This window comes from Astatotilapia calliptera, chromosome 7, assembly GCF_964374335.1.
Source record: "Astatotilapia calliptera chromosome 7, fAstCal68.1, whole genome shotgun sequence".
Taxonomy (NCBI): Eukaryota; Metazoa; Chordata; class Actinopteri; order Cichliformes; family Cichlidae; genus Astatotilapia; species Astatotilapia calliptera.
Genome location: NC_137428.1, coordinates 56,755,825 through 56,771,083, shown reverse-complemented (window position 1 = coordinate 56,771,083; position 15,259 = coordinate 56,755,825). Strand labels below are relative to the sequence as shown.

Below are 15,259 nucleotides of genomic sequence, written 5' to 3'. Positions count from 1 at the left end.
GTGATGAACTAATCATTTGATTCAGGTGTGTTTACCCAGGGTGATGTCTAAAACCTGCAGGACACCGGCCTTGAAGCCTGGAGTTGTACACTCCTGGATTACTTACTGATAACATCTGCCCCACCCAATTCCAAACATGAACACTTCTAACAGAACACAGCAGAGCCACATTTAGCACAAAATGTGTTCTCAGTGCCAAATTCACACACATTTGCAGTAAATTGTGCATCCAAAATCGGAGTAAATCCATTTTCTTAATGTTTCATTTAAATACTTTAAACCAAAACTCCCCGGTCACACAGGGATTCATGCCAGTTTTTATGGTCTTGTTTTTAAAAATAAAATACAAACCACTAGACCTCAGCCACCTCATAGTCATATGTCTGTTAAAAAGTATGAAAAACTATGCGGAACGTTCCAGTGTCATGTGCTGTGACGCGAAGAAGACGGCAAATATATCATTTATGAGACACAAACATACCTTACAACCTGTATTTTTTTACTTTATTTTTTATGTAATACAGTGAAAAAATATGTTTGATTAAGTTAGATTTGAGTAACTTATTTATATGGTATAGCAGGGTATCAGTCTAAGGCAGGGGTCCCCAATCTCAGTCCACGAGGGCCGGTGTCCCTGCAGGTTTTAGATCTCACCCTGGGTTAACACACCTGAATCACATGATTAGTTCATTACCAGGCCCCTGGAGAACTTCAAGACATGTTGAGAAGGTAATTTATCCATTTAAATCAGCTGTGATGGATCAAGGACACATCTAAAACCTGCAGGGACACCGGCCCTCGTCGACTGGGATTGGGGACCCCTGGTCTAAGGGATATTGAAGTGACCTGCGTGATGATCAGTAATTAAAATCTAAGGTGCTGAACCTGTAGAGGTGCAATCATCAGAGGTTATCCAGTAGAAACAGGAGGGTTGTGATGACAGTAAATCCAGTTCATTAACCATTATTGGTTTACCATTCTTTTATTTTAATCAGGACACGCCTCCTTGAGTGAATGCAGGTCTCTATGGGCTGTGTGTGGTTCCTCTTAAAGAAATATTATTAAATAAATATTATAAATGTAAGAGATTATCAATAAAGAACAGGTTTGTTGCTTTGGAAGGTGTATATGTGTTTGCTATTGATGTGTTGAACACATGGGGCCAACTAAGGAATTGTGTGGCAGTCCCTTAATGGCTTATAGCAACAATTATGTGGATTATCCAGACTGCAATGACCAACAGGAAAAAGGTAACTACATTCGGCAAGCATGACCAGTTTATATCACACAGACTCCAGCATTTGTGGACAACCTCTACAGAGCTAAGAGGACTTGAGCAAAATATTTACATAGTCATGAATGCACACAATAAGCAGCAGTAAAACAAAAGAGAAAAATGTTCAGGGTGTAACTGAAATGTGAATATTAGTGAAATGTGGAAGGTTTTCCCAGTGCCCTCGTTGTGATCTCTGTGCGGTTTATCCACCTGATTAAAAACTGAGCTTCGTTGCAGAAAGGGGCATACATTTTGTTGCTTGTTAAGCTCAATGCTCTGTGTAATCTCTAACTCCTCTTTCTGTGCATATGAATATAATAAAACTATGAGTGAGTTGGTGACATTTTGAACACAGGGCTTTATTGTGAGACACCCTTCAGGGAACCACAAGTTAGATTTACAATTTCAGACAAATAAGTTTATTTGGAAAATGTAAAAAAGGATGTGTTCGTATGCAATAAAGCATCTTGTTTGTGTTCCGGTACAGAAAAAAAGCCACAATGATAGAACGAAAAAAAACTGCAGCTTCAAGTTGTTATGTTGGAAAAAGACACATGGTCATCTTGAAAAGCAAATATAGAAATACCACAGCTGGAAAACCTGCCTGACACTTAAACACATGATTCTTTAAACAGCTTTTAGGCCACATTAAATACAAAAATAACTATTTAGGGTACTTCCATGTTTCACTGTATATAAAAATTAATCTCTGTTTTTTACTGGAATGAACAGGCTAATCCAAAATAACTTCATGCTGCTGCGCCCTTTCTCCTGTTTCAAAGGATCTGCCAGATGTAACTTTTGTTTTTCTTGATATTTTTCTACATTGTTTCTTATTTTTACACTTTAAAGAACTCTAAAAGGATATTTTGCTTTCCCCTTTGCATTTCCAAGTTAATTGCTGGTTTTTAGTCTGTGGAACCAGTGAGAGCAAACCCACCCAGAGACTCCAAAAAGGACCACCTAATTAAAATGTGTGGGGTAATTCTGCAGAGATGGTGGTAGAGGTGTAGTTTGCAAAGGCAGAAAAAACTTTTTAAAATGTACCTCTAAAAAGTGAACATCAACCAATCAGTTTCCGTATAAAACCTCCTTGCTTACCACTGCACTATCTACTACCTCTGTTGGTCCCAGCAAGTATTTGATTTAACATTAAAATATAAGGAGTAGTGTTCTCCTACTGCCTGGGTGTTTGGTATGCAGGGGCCACTACTGCTTACAGGAAGCCTGCACAGAGGGTAGTCAACACCACCCAAAAAAATTATTGGCTGCCCTCTGCGACCCCTATAGGCCATTATCATTTCCACCTGTCTCAGAAAAACCAGACCCATCACAGGGTACCCCTTGCACCCTGCATACCACCTGTGTGACCCGCTGCCCTCTGGTCACCGCCTCAGGTCACTCAGATTCCACACCTCCAGACTGACTAACAGCTTTTCCCGGTGGGCCATTGTGACTATAAACAAACACTCCCCACACCCACCGCTGCCCACCTCACCAATCTGGTCTGAGTAACCCTCATCACTCAGGCCACTCGCATAAGTCCCTTTGAAGTGCTTCCAACTTGTTTTGTATATATTACTTTAGTTTGTATATGTTCCTCTAGACTGTATATCTTTTATTTTTTGCTATCTATCCTGATGTCTTTACTATTTATATTTGGGTAGTGACCGAAAGAACGAGATCGCGGATAAAAGCGCTGGAAATGGGCTTCCTCCAAAGGGTGGCTGGCCTCACTGTGCGATTTTTGGCCCATTTTGAGCCGATTTTTGAGTCGTGCGACCGTTTTGGCGATCGGCCCGATTTTGGCCTTCATCGTGCGTCGTGCATCGTGTAGTATACGTGGGGTAACGAGAGGCGATTAACACCTCACGACCATCAATCGCTTGGTCGCGAGGATTTCAAACCTGTTTGTCCTCGCGACCGTCGTGAGGGTGTCACCGCAGCCGCTCACACTGCGCACGCGCAAACACAAATGTCAGCGAAAAAGACGGCGCAGCACAGCAGTGTAGCGTGTGATCTGGACACAAGCGATGGAGGCACAATTAGTAGAACTTTGGAAAGCTCATCCGAGCCTTTTCGGTGTGGCCTCACAAAATTATCACGACCACAACAACCGTGAAAATAGTTGGATTTACACTGCTGCTCAATCACAGCTGCCTGATCAATGTTTTTCATTAGCAATTTAGCAAAGTTGATGGTGGTGGCGTGCGTGTCTGTGTGAGTGAAAGACAGAGAGGGAGAGCGAGCGAGCAGGAGCTGAATCGCGCGACTGAAAAAATCGCACAGGGGTGTGATTTTTGCAGCTCCTGCTCAAACGATTGACTCGCAGAGGTTAGAAGTTCGTAGGTCACGATTCATGTTCAAACCATCTCAACTGCAGTTGAGATGGTTTGAGCATCTGACAAGGGACAAGGACTCCTGGGCGCCTCCTTGGTGAGGTGTTCCATATTATATCTCTCGGCTGGCCTGGGAACGCATTGGTGTTCTGTTTGTGGCAATTTTTCTCCTTTCTCCATAAAAAAGAAGTTGTTAACATATCTCACATCTTGATCTCGTGAGAACGCCATTAGACCCGCGTAGCTGACTGTGCTTCAAAGCAGGGGAGCTGCTTGCAGGTAAACTACCTGAACAGCATTTACAATGCCACAGACCTGTAATCCTCGTAGAAACTTCATTCAAACGTGATATAAATAAATGACTTTTGGTGATAGATTTCTTCCTCGACATTATTTATCTTGTAACGAGGAAGAAGGTTCATTTAAAACAATGGACCTAAAGGGTGTCCAGAATTTCGCTTCCAGTAAGGTCGATTTACGAAAGGATTTAATAGTGAAGCAGTCGGTGTTAAAAGGATTACAGTCAGTCTGATCTTGCAGTATAAGACTATCACTATACAATCGACTTTTTTTTTTCGGGCTACAGGCTCAGCCCAGTGCAATAAATAACGTCATCTATACGAGGTTTTTAATATGATAGGTGACGCAAACCCCACGAATAAAGAAGAAATGTTTATATTAAATGAACACAAGAAACAATCCATATATTTCTAAGACTTGTGTTTTATATAAGGCAGAACAGCATGCCACGCCCACGAGGCTTTTATAGTCAAGAGGATGGAGCGAGTAGAGCAGATTGATTTTGAGGGTGCAAAGGGATTGTAGTGCAGCTCAGCAGCTAAGGCGCAATATGAAGCGTTTTCTTTTCTCTTTATTTTGGCTTGTCGGGCATTTACAGCCAGCTCTTTCTGCTGATTTGAAGGATACACCGACTCTCGGGTCCAAAAATACTCCTCGACTTCTAAGCAAAGGTAGGTTGCGTTAACATCGACGCAGTGGCAGTATTACATTACGAAAGCTCTAGTGTGTGTTTCCTATTCACTTTAGTCAAAAACACTGCAAGGACAAATCCGATTCATCTTCTCGTGTTTTGATGTAAGTGCAGAATGCCGTAATTCCTGATTAAAGCGTGATTATGAGATGCTTTTTCACCCTGCAGATATAAGCGTTGGGCTTGAATACCAAATTAATCAGAACCACAGTGTGTTGTTCTATGAGGAGGGCTCAGATGAACTGTACCTGGGAGGCAATGATTTTATATTGAAACTCAATGTGGACGACTTCCACGTCATAGAGGTGGGTTGGAGCAACAAATCGTAAACTAACGATGTTCTTTATTTATGTTTTCTTATTATGTTGTTGATGGTGTTTCTTTTTTTCCTCAATTCCTGTGGGGTTAAGCAGTAGCCATTAAAACCAACAGATGGTTGTGACAGTCCTAATAAGCGTCTGTCTGCCATACAAGACCTTGTACTGTAGCCTCAAAGTGCTCATTAAGAGGTCCAGGTGCTGAGCTCATGGCACCGACAGAATCATTAAGAATAGAACATGTAATAAACCAGAAATTTCAGTATGACTTTTTTTTTTTTAATCTTAATGTTAAATTTTTAATAAGTAAATGATTCTTGACCATAAGAGAAGAAATGGGTCTTATCATTGATATCACTAATGGATGTTGTGCTGTGGGAAGAGAAGCTGAAGGGAATCAAGAAGACATTTGAATTAAGGGAACTGGTTTTAGTCTATCCTTTTATTAATCTATCAGACAGCTATTTCAGTAGACAGTGTTGTAATTAGTTTCTTAGTGATTGTTTCAGATGCTTCTTATGTTTTTGAAATGTTGCTAAAGTTATGGCTAATCTGTCTACAATCAATGTGTTGACAGAAATTTCATCTGAATGCAACGGGGCAAGAGGAATGCCAAGAGGTCGGTGATTACAGAATGATCAGAGATGTGCTAATAAATGCATTGTGAAAATGAAATATAGAATCGGTTTCCATAACAAAGTTCTCTCTGTGTCATAGGACCCCTGTGAAAATGTTATCACTGTCATTGAGAAGTTTCAGAACAACCTGTTTGTCTGCGGGACGAACGGACAGAAACCAGAGTGCTGGCAACTTGTGAGTGATTCTAAAAAGTGTTAAATGTGTTAAACCGTAGACTAAAAGTGTGTGACTTTCTGCACTTCTGTGACAAGTTTATGGAAACTAAACTAGTTTCCATAAACTAGCAGCAGAGAAAAGCCAATTAAGGAGTGGAGCTCTGGTGCTTCTTGTTAAACTTTAATTGGGCGCCCTCATCTATAATTTAATGAAGGTGCTGGGTGTCTGGTGTTTTGTGGTTTCCCATCACAGTTCTCTTGAAGTAATGTCACTGTGTTCTGTTGACTCTCTGTGACCCTGCAGCGCCCTTCAGTGAACAATCAGTCTCTTGAAATATTCGATAGTCGTGACGGGACAGGAATCTCTCCATTTATCTCCACACAGAACTCCCTATCGCTCACAGTAGGTATGTTACGCGCCGCTTTTGTAGTTACCATGTTTTCAAGGTTTTAATTATCAGTGTGCAGATTAATGTAACTGATTATTCAAAAATTCAAAATTTTTGCCCCTGTCAATTTGGTGTATCGGCTATTTTTAGAAGGGGATCTGTATGCAGCAGCACCTTTGGATGCTGATGGAAGTACATTGCAGTTCAGAAGACAAGCTGGCCACAGGACTAATGTCTGGATGTATGACAGCTGGGTCTCAGGTAAATAAATACCTGTTCTTATTTTATAATGGAGGAAAACTACTGTAATTTAATACATTGGTGTCGTATAATCAGAATATGTTTGACTTAAAAGTTTGTCTTGTTCACTCCTCACCTCATTGTAGGGTAATTATGCTTTGGTTCAAGTTTGATGTGGCAGGCTTTCTGTTTTGTTTTGGGGGTTTTTCAGTTCGCGCTACACTGTAAACACTTTTTTTTTTTTTTTTTTTTTTTTTTTTAAATCTTTTTATCATGTTTTCACAGAGCCCACATTCGTCTCTGCGTCATGGGTGCAGCGGAAGGACGACCCAGACAATGAGAAAATTTATGTCTTTTTCCGTGAGAAGAACTCAGACCACAACCGAGAGGCTGACCCACTGATATCTAGGATTGCCAGAGTTTGTAAGGTATGGTGAAAAAAGCTGAGCTAACATCAATGAAACTCAACTTTGCGTACAGATAAATTCTCTAAAACATCTTCATCTCACTTTCAAGAATTAGGAACAATCAAAAGTCTTGCTGTGACTACATAAGCAAACCTTTTTCAAGCATTTTGGAAGGTGGATTGTGCCCGCTCATTCTGGGACCCTTTGTGCCCAGTCCTCATAGGATGGACCACACCCACCTTTGAACTTGGCCTTCAGTCTAATTTGATCTACAATTGGATAAAGTTTTGCGAATGCGTTTGGCATGAGTACAAGGCTCTGCCACTGACAGAGTATGTCCAATACCAAAGTACTTGAAGCAAATTTGAAGTGGGTTTCAGTTCACTTGCCACACAGTTGGAAAATGTTGTAATAATGTTGTAAGCTTTAGAACAACAATATTCATAATGAATGGCAAAATGCGATCGTGCCCATTAAAATAAAGGAGAGGCATTATTGGCTCAGTATGTGTGAGAGGGTGTGATAATAGCACAGCACAGGGAAGGTTGAGTCAGTCAGTTCAGTTTTTTTTTTGTTTTTTTGGACACATCAACAGTACAGTTGCCTAAAATGACACAGCTTAAAAAAAACACAAAACCTGTGAGATGATCTTAACAACTCAGCTTACCACCGCCTGCTGTACTGAATCTAAATTAAAGGCAGCAATTGTGAATAATTCTAATATTGTTTTGTGATGGTTTGCCATGTTTCTTTTACCGTAATAATCTGCATAATTTTCCATAAAGAGGAAACAAGATACTAAAGTCTGTCAGATCAGAGGTGCTTGATGTTGATGTTAGGCTTTATGTTTTTATGGAAGCAGTAGTTATGCTCACCCAGTATTTCCTCTTATATCAGGATGTTGCATTAGTCATGTTAGTTTAAAACCATCACAAGAAAATATTGATTTGCACAACAAAGCAAACAAACCTTTGACGCACCACCAACACCAAAAAATTGGACTTCATCTACTTTACATTAACCAGCGAAAAAAGCTTTCATTTTGCTAAAATGTTGTTTTCGGGATCCTCGCTTGACATCTGTGTGAAACGAGACTTGCCCTAAATGTGTTCAGGTGTTCTCGTTTCACATTTCTGATACAGCTCAACGTAATGGAAACTGTATCGAATAACCTTCAGCCGAAGCAGAATTAATGAGTTTCCTCCTGTCGGTATCATATTTCAGGTGGATGAAGGTGGATCAAAACGATTCTTCCAGAACATGTGGACATCTTTCCTCAAGGCCCGTCTTGTGTGTGGAATTCCAAAGGAGTCGCTGTATTTTAACCGCCTCCAAGATGTTTATGTGGTGCACGCAGACAACTGGCAAGACACCAGGGTCTATGCCCTCTTCACAAGCAACTGGTTAGATGCTTCATTTTTAATATCTAAGCAACATGCAAACATGACAGTGACACCACAATCAAAAGCAAAACATCAAGATGGGTAGTATTGCTTTAGCAACATGACTTTCCATTCCTTGTATCTTAGGACTGTAGCTCCAAAAACACATGATGTTAGACTGTTGGTCAACTGTTTGTCCTCCTTTTCAAGGGTGTTGCCCTTCTTCCACTCCCATGAGCTGAGGCAATAACAAATTCACAGATGATTTAAACCTATGATGAACGCTCTGGCAATCTTTCTTTCTTATATCCACTCTAGGAATTCTACAGCAGTCTGCATCTATACAATAAAAATGATTGAAAATATATTTGAGAACTCCAAATTCAAGGGCTACAACGACAACGTTCCCACACCAAGGCCAGGAACGGTAAGAACTTTATTATGTTGCTATGTTACTTTACAGAAACAGAATTTACAGACAACTTCCTCTAAATTGTTTTATTTTTACATTTCTATTTTCGTTTTGCTCACATGCAGTCTAAGCAGTTTATTCTATATCATGTGCATGAGTACGACCTGTGGTTTAAAAAAAAAAAAAAAAAAAGACATGGAAACAGCTGTGTGCATGGACTGTTTCATCACATTCATTGTTTCCATCATAGAGACTGTGGTTATTTATTTGACATCCACTGAGATTAAATGGAACAAATGAAGGCCCTTTGTATTTGCAGTTTCCCCTCATTGTGGCACAACCATAATGCAAGTTTCAAAAAGGGGCTGACACCGACCGCGGTCCTTTCTCTGTTCATGTTGCTATATTTTGTAAATAAAACCACCCCTGTAATTTACGATGTGGAAAAGTTTGTCTGTGCTTTGTTTTTGGACTATTTTTTTTGCCTTTCATGCAGTATACAGACTATTTTTGCATTTATTTTTCAGTGTTCCACGAACAGCAAGGCTTTGCCACGTCACACAGTCAATATTGTGAAGGATCACTCAGAAATGGCCGACTGGGTTGACTCAGATCCTTTTTATATAAGCACCAACAACTACACCAAGATAGTCGTGGACAGAGTTCAGGCTGCAGACCAAAGATTTTATAACATTCTGCTTCTAGCTACTGGTATGTCATTGTTCAACAGCACAGGGTCCTTGGGATCTTGTTTTGTCATTAGTGCCTTCGCTGCCTTTCAATTGTCTTACATTTTAAGAATGCATTGTCTGTAATATCTGTTAGGAACAATAAGCTAAAAATACCTAGCCAGATATATCACTTGCAAAAAATAACACAATATCAAATTCCTGTTCCAACAGATTCCGGGAAGATCCATAAAGTCTTGGAGTCTGGGTCAGAACCTTTTATCATATCTGAAACGCAGCTCTCCAACTCTTCAATCATACAGTCAATGAAGCTTGACTCTAAAAAGGTAGGGTTCATTTAAAATGCCATACTAAGTGCAGAGCACTGTGCTTTGCCGTTCTGGCATCAGTGTTTTTCTCAGCTGCGCCCACCTTCAGTGAAACATGATGTTGCTATTTCTTTTTGCAGAGCGTCGCATTTTATCTGTCAGGTCATTGCTTTTGTGCTTCACATGCAGCTATTTTCAGCTGACAAACACCTCGTGTGCATTAGTTGTCTTGCGCCAGGAAAAGCCAAATCTATCAATAAGCAGGCTATAGAGTCTACAATTTCCCCAAAAAGAAAATCTTTTCATTCAGGTTTAAAGTAAATTTAGATTTTTGTCTTCCTTTGCTCAGAAAACATTAATTGTGGGGTCTGCTGAGAGAATAACTGCAGTGAACCTTCAGAGTTGTCAGGAGTACAGCAAGTCTTGCGAAGAATGTGTTCTGGCCCGGGATCCATACTGTGCCTGGACTAACAATGGATGCACCTCGACTGTCCCGTAAGTGCGAGCAGCAGTCTTACCAAGACCCTCTGGCACATTTTATTATGTTTTGCACAATACCTGAAACAGCTGTAGAAATGAATCAGATAATCAAAGAGGGAAAAAATCTTGCAGAAACATCACTCACTGAAACGTGTTTTATTCGTCTTTGCAGAGGGAGCATTCAGAATATCGTGGATGGGAAAACAAACGTATGCAGTTTAACAGTTAAAGGTAGCTAATGATGAGACATTTATTCATCTTGCTGTAGACTCCAGGAACAAATTTAGTCTGATCTCTCTGATCGCTCTCTTTCCCTTTCCCCCCCTTTCTTTCTTTTCTCCAAGAGCCAAGAAACCGGACCAAACGTGAGATACCTCCACTATCATCAGTGCATTTGAGGACAGTTCATTCAGTCCCCCAGGGTGTGCCTTTCTATCTGTCCTGTCCCATAGACTCCTACCACGCTGAGTATACATGGGAGCAAAAAGGCCAAAAGAGTCCTTGTTTGCAGATGCTTACCAACTGTCTGCACCTCATTCCTTCCATGTCACAGGAGAAGTATGGCACGTACAGATGTATTTCAGAAGAGAAAGACTACATCAAAGTGGTGGGAACATACGAGCTCATAGAGAACCAAGACCCAAAAAAGTGCTCAAAAAGCAATACACCTGACAACTGGAACGCTGCACCAGCTCTTATTCCAGAGATGACATGGATCACGCTGCTTGTAGCAATAATTTCTTTTTGAACTGACTCTGTTACTCGCTACTTTTAATTTGCAGTGTCAAAATGTCAGGCCCTCTGTACTCATGCAGCACTAACGGAAATCCATGTCAAGCCTTTAGCGGAACCTAACACAAAGAGGGGCTTGAACAGGAAGGGGAAAGAAAAAAGAAAGCAGTACAACCGGTCAGCAGTGCACAGCTTGAATGGTCTCCAATGGTGATTGAAAACATCGGAGCATCTTACATAAAACACTTTAGCTGAGTACCTTTCTTCCTTTTAACACAATCAATGAAATGGAAGGCACAGAAAGTAATCAGAGGTAATTCCTCTTTACATGAATGTATATCTCAAGTCAACAACACTATTAAACTATGAGTGTAAGTGGGAAAGCTTCCAGTCAAAGGGCCACAGACAATCTTTAAACAGTAAGTCTGCTTAATTGTAGGTCTTATACAAACTGAAGGGAAGAGAGCTCTTTCCACTCTGGTCCATATAGAACCAAAAAATGTAAATTATCTGTTTTGACATTGCACTGCTGACCCGATAATTTAGGAATGTGTCTCCACCTTCTTTTTGCCTCAGTGCTCAGAAAGGTATCTTAAAAATGCACAATGAAAATATTTGGCTTTGCATATTGGGAAATGGCTTCTCTCAGTATTTAAAAGCAGTTATGTCAAAAATACTCCAAAACATGCAAAAAGTTGGCCTATTTGTAGTGTTAGAATTTTTAACACATACTCACTGAAATTGGGTATGTGTTTTCCTGACGCGGCGCAGAGTAGGGATAGTGAAGGTGGATGAGTTGGCATTGCTCATCCACAGCAGGGGTAATGCATAAACGAGGAGAAGAAGCAAGTGCATGTAGTGTGGAGCGGATGGAAACGATTGTCGGGGTGATTTGTGACAGAAGGATAACAGCGAGAGTGAAAGGGAAAGTTTACAAGATGGCAGTGAGACCTGTTATGATGTACGGTTTGAAGACGGCGGCAGTGACAAAAAAGACAGGAGGCCGAGCTGGAGGTGGTAGGGATTTTGTTTTGTTGGGATTAGAAATGAGTCGATCAGATGGACAGCTCGGCTGAGACGGTTTGGGGAAGTGCAGAGGAGGCGTATTATTATACTGGAAAGGATGTTAAAGATGGAGTACCTCCATAAGGGAAAAAAAAAAAATCTTATTTTTGTACACAGTATTATAGCACTGATAGCACTTTTCTTTTTTTCTTTTTTTCATGACCTATACTATAATACAAATAAAATAGTGCACATAATCCATCCATCTTCATCCGCTTTATCCGAGGCCGGGTCGCGGGGGCAGCAGCCTAAGCAAGTGCTGCTGCCCCCATAATATTGTGCACATAATATTTTGTTAAAATGAATTATTGCAATCACCTTGTAGAGAAAACCTCTAAAGAACACAGAGTTGGCCTCAGTAGCCTGAGATGGAGTCAGATTCCTTACCTGAATTATTGCTTTAGTCCCTTGATAAAGAGTGTTATAGAGCAATAATGTAGCTAATAAACCACTTAAAACTTTATTTACACCAGAATGTAGTAAGCTGTGCCTTGTGTTGCTTTAATTCTATGAATTTAACATAATGTCTCTTTACAGCTTGTGTCATCATGTTGCCTTACACACATGTATTTTGGTACGGTATTAAATTATTTAATCCCGAATGTTTAAAAAAGAAGAAGTTTTTTTTATATGAAAAGTATTATTTATTTCATTATTCACAAAATATTTAAAGAGATAAGAAAACCTGCTAATGTCTTGTAATGATTTCTTCATCATAAAAAGAGTGTGACAATTTACTGTTCACTAGGAGTCATCCTATTAGGTAAGATATTATTATTTAATCTTAGCAGGCTGTGTTTTAATCAGCCAGAGTACTCAGTAAATAACTTTCAGCATGACAAGAGGGCAGATGACAAAGCAAGGATCTTGAGCTTAAGCTGTCTTTTACCTAGATCTAGTCTCAGCGTTCTTAATGACTGCACAGAGTACATCCTGCTTATGTAAAGAGATTTTTTGGGGGGAAGGGGGGCACTACAGTGTATGTGCATAGACAAAAACAAATGGGAATTTGGGTGGAGTCCGATAAGGTTGTAAGATTTTCTTTCAGATTAACTAATTGAAGTCCAGAAACTCCATGGAAACCTAGTGTTGTTTATGCTTCTCTCATCCTGTCTCCAAATATGAGATAACACAGCATCCATTATCCATTATAGTGTAACACTTGACTCTGAACTTGGCTCTCACAGTAGTGGTCTCAGTCTTTTGGCCACACTCTGCTGACCAAACCCTGTTGTTGCAGTTTCATTCTAGGAAAACACGCCCTTTCAGCCACTGACACACTATGTTGTTGTGGGCTCTGATTTACAGCCACATGGTTTTAACTGTTTTGATCTGCACTGTCTACACAAATATTTAACACTGTAGAAGGAGATGGTACTTTCCACTGTTTATGGTTCATATGTTGTTCTGTCTGTCTTAGGCTACTATAATTATAATGAAGCTTACTAAATCTGTGGCTTAAGACAGAATTTACATAATCCCTGATCTAACAACTAGGTTTGTCCTTTGGTAAACCATCTGCATGCACTCATGTTTTGTTTATGTCTGGGTTCTTTTCTGAGTCACTCATCAAGTTGTAGAAATGTGTCAAGTGGTGTTATAGAGGACTTACAGCTAAGCATCACTGATAGGCTTTACTTTAGGACTATGTTAAGAAACACTTACGGTATCACAGGACTAAGCTGGTGCTGCATTGGTGTCTGAGGTCACAGATATGGTGACTAACAAACATGTTTTTGGTTTCTGTTCTGTTCTGATAAGAGTAAATCTTTATTCAGGACCTCGGCTCCCAAGTTTTCCTGTCCTTCTTCTCACAGGAAGACTTCAGGAAGGAAATTATTGGAAAACAAACACAAATTCCGATTAAGGAAATTCTTAGAACTGAAAGCAAATGTCATAAATGTAGCTTTTCACATGTGCGTCATGTTGTTTAAAGTTTCTAAGCACGCACGATACTTTGCCTGACATGAATTTACAATGCCTGTCTGTAACTGCAATCCGTTGCCAGCAGAGGTCGCTGTTATCCAACAGACCCGACATCGGTTCACGCTTCAACGCCTACCCTGAACTGAACACAAATCCATGGCTAACCTGACCCTACAAGCCAAGGCTTAGAATAATACTCGCATGCCCATTTCACCCTGAAAATGATTATCTCAGAGTGTAGTGTATGGCAATTCCAAGGTCCCCGGGGAGTCGACATTACTCAGAATAGCGTGAATTCCTTGGGTAACAAATGAAATGCGACATGCATGGTGTGATAGGCCTTGGAGGGTGATTCAGTGCAATCCTCCAAGGTATGCATGTGCACTATGGTATGGTTTGTGATTTTGTCACTTCTGAGTTGTTTGCACTTGCTGTAGTAGGTGCTGGTGTGTTACATGAAAATTAAAACGTTCTCTTTTGGTCTGAGAGTCACGACAGATGATTCCGTGATAACTTGGGTGTGGCGGTTTCCCTTTGAAGTAGAAGACAAAACAACCTAAAAAAAAGAGCAGGAAAAAATAAACAACAAAGTACCAGATGAGCCATTGCTTGATTTTATTTGTACAGTACTTCCTCATAAATCCTAAACCTGTAGCTGCTTGAGCTGTGGGGTACTTGAATGTTTTGGTAATTAGCCTACTCGACATGTGTGTTTATGTATAAGAGAAGGCATATTCATGCTGTGAGTGATTCGAATTGCTCTTTGTTTTCCTTTTGAAATTCCAGTCAAGTGCAGATTATTATCCATTTATGTTTTAAGTGTTTGTACTTTTCTTGAATTTAATTTAAAATAAATTACCATTCAATTTATTATTTTTTTTATTTTTTGTTCTCCAAGGTTTGTTTGTATTTTTGTTTTGTTTTTTAAATATATTGTCCTAGTGATTTTAAACCCTAGTCCTTCTGTCATCTTCATGGGATTGGTGGTAGCCAGTATGCTCACTGGGGGTAGTAGTGACACCTGGGAACATCTGTGTGTCCTCTTGTTTCCTAACTTAATCCCTAGTAGGACAAGTAGATGGGTTTATTTATTTATTTATTTACATATTCTGTATAATTTAAAAAGTTGTTTGTAGCTGTGCTTGTACTGGACATTTTCCACTGCTGTGTTTAATTAAATCTTAAAATAAATCACTTAAAATGATCACTCCTCTCCAGGGCCACATTAGGATTTGTGACACTGAGTTAAATCACATTGTTTCCAAAAGCCTTTTGTTTGAGAAGTCTCAACACAGCGTTGTGAAGTTTCTAAATGAACATACTCTGGACGACGTTTGAAAATGATCTGAAAGGCTGTACAAATTTACAGTGTGCACACGTTTGGAAATACTTTGGGGATGTACTCCATTAGGTGTGAAACAAAATGTGGTGTGAAGAGAGGGAGCAGAAGCAGGTTCAGAGCAAAGAGCTGGTGAGATTTTAACAGTTAAAGTAAATGTTTAAAGCATTTAA

At 39.9% G+C, this 15,259-nt stretch overlaps 1 protein-coding gene across 1 annotated transcript; it reads left to right on the top strand.

Annotated features, from left to right (window-relative positions):
* The first annotated feature begins 4,186 nt into the window (after window positions 1-4,186).
* On the top strand, window positions 4,187-14,951 carry sema7a (semaphorin 7A (JohnMiltonHagen blood group)). The gene is made up of 14 exons (XM_026175861.2): window positions 4,187-4,586; window positions 4,775-4,911; window positions 5,501-5,542; window positions 5,641-5,736; window positions 6,022-6,124; window positions 6,257-6,367; window positions 6,632-6,774; window positions 7,978-8,156; window positions 8,454-8,562; window positions 9,075-9,258; window positions 9,450-9,562; window positions 9,894-10,039; window positions 10,197-10,255; window positions 10,369-14,951. Exons 1-14 carry the CDS (start codon window positions 4,466-4,468, stop codon window positions 10,770-10,772), a joined length of 1,947 nt encoding a protein of 648 aa, XP_026031646.2. The 5' UTR covers window positions 4,187-4,465; the 3' UTR covers window positions 10,773-14,951.
* The last annotated feature ends 308 nt before the right edge of the window (window positions 14,952-15,259 follow it).

Bases quoted from the DNA above. Each gene is read 5' to 3' on its own strand.
- sema7a (XM_026175861.2), top strand. From the start codon at position 4,466: ATGAAGCGTTTTCTTTTCTCTTTATTTTGGCTTGTCGGGCATTTACAG. The intron at 9,259-9,449 runs GTATGTCATTGT...CTGTTCCAACAG, and splicing joins CATTCTGCTTCTAGCTACTG to ATTCCGGGAAGATCCATAAA. The intron at 10,040-10,196 runs GTAAGTGCGAGC...TCGTCTTTGCAG, and splicing joins GGATGCACCTCGACTGTCCC to AGGGAGCATTCAGAATATCG.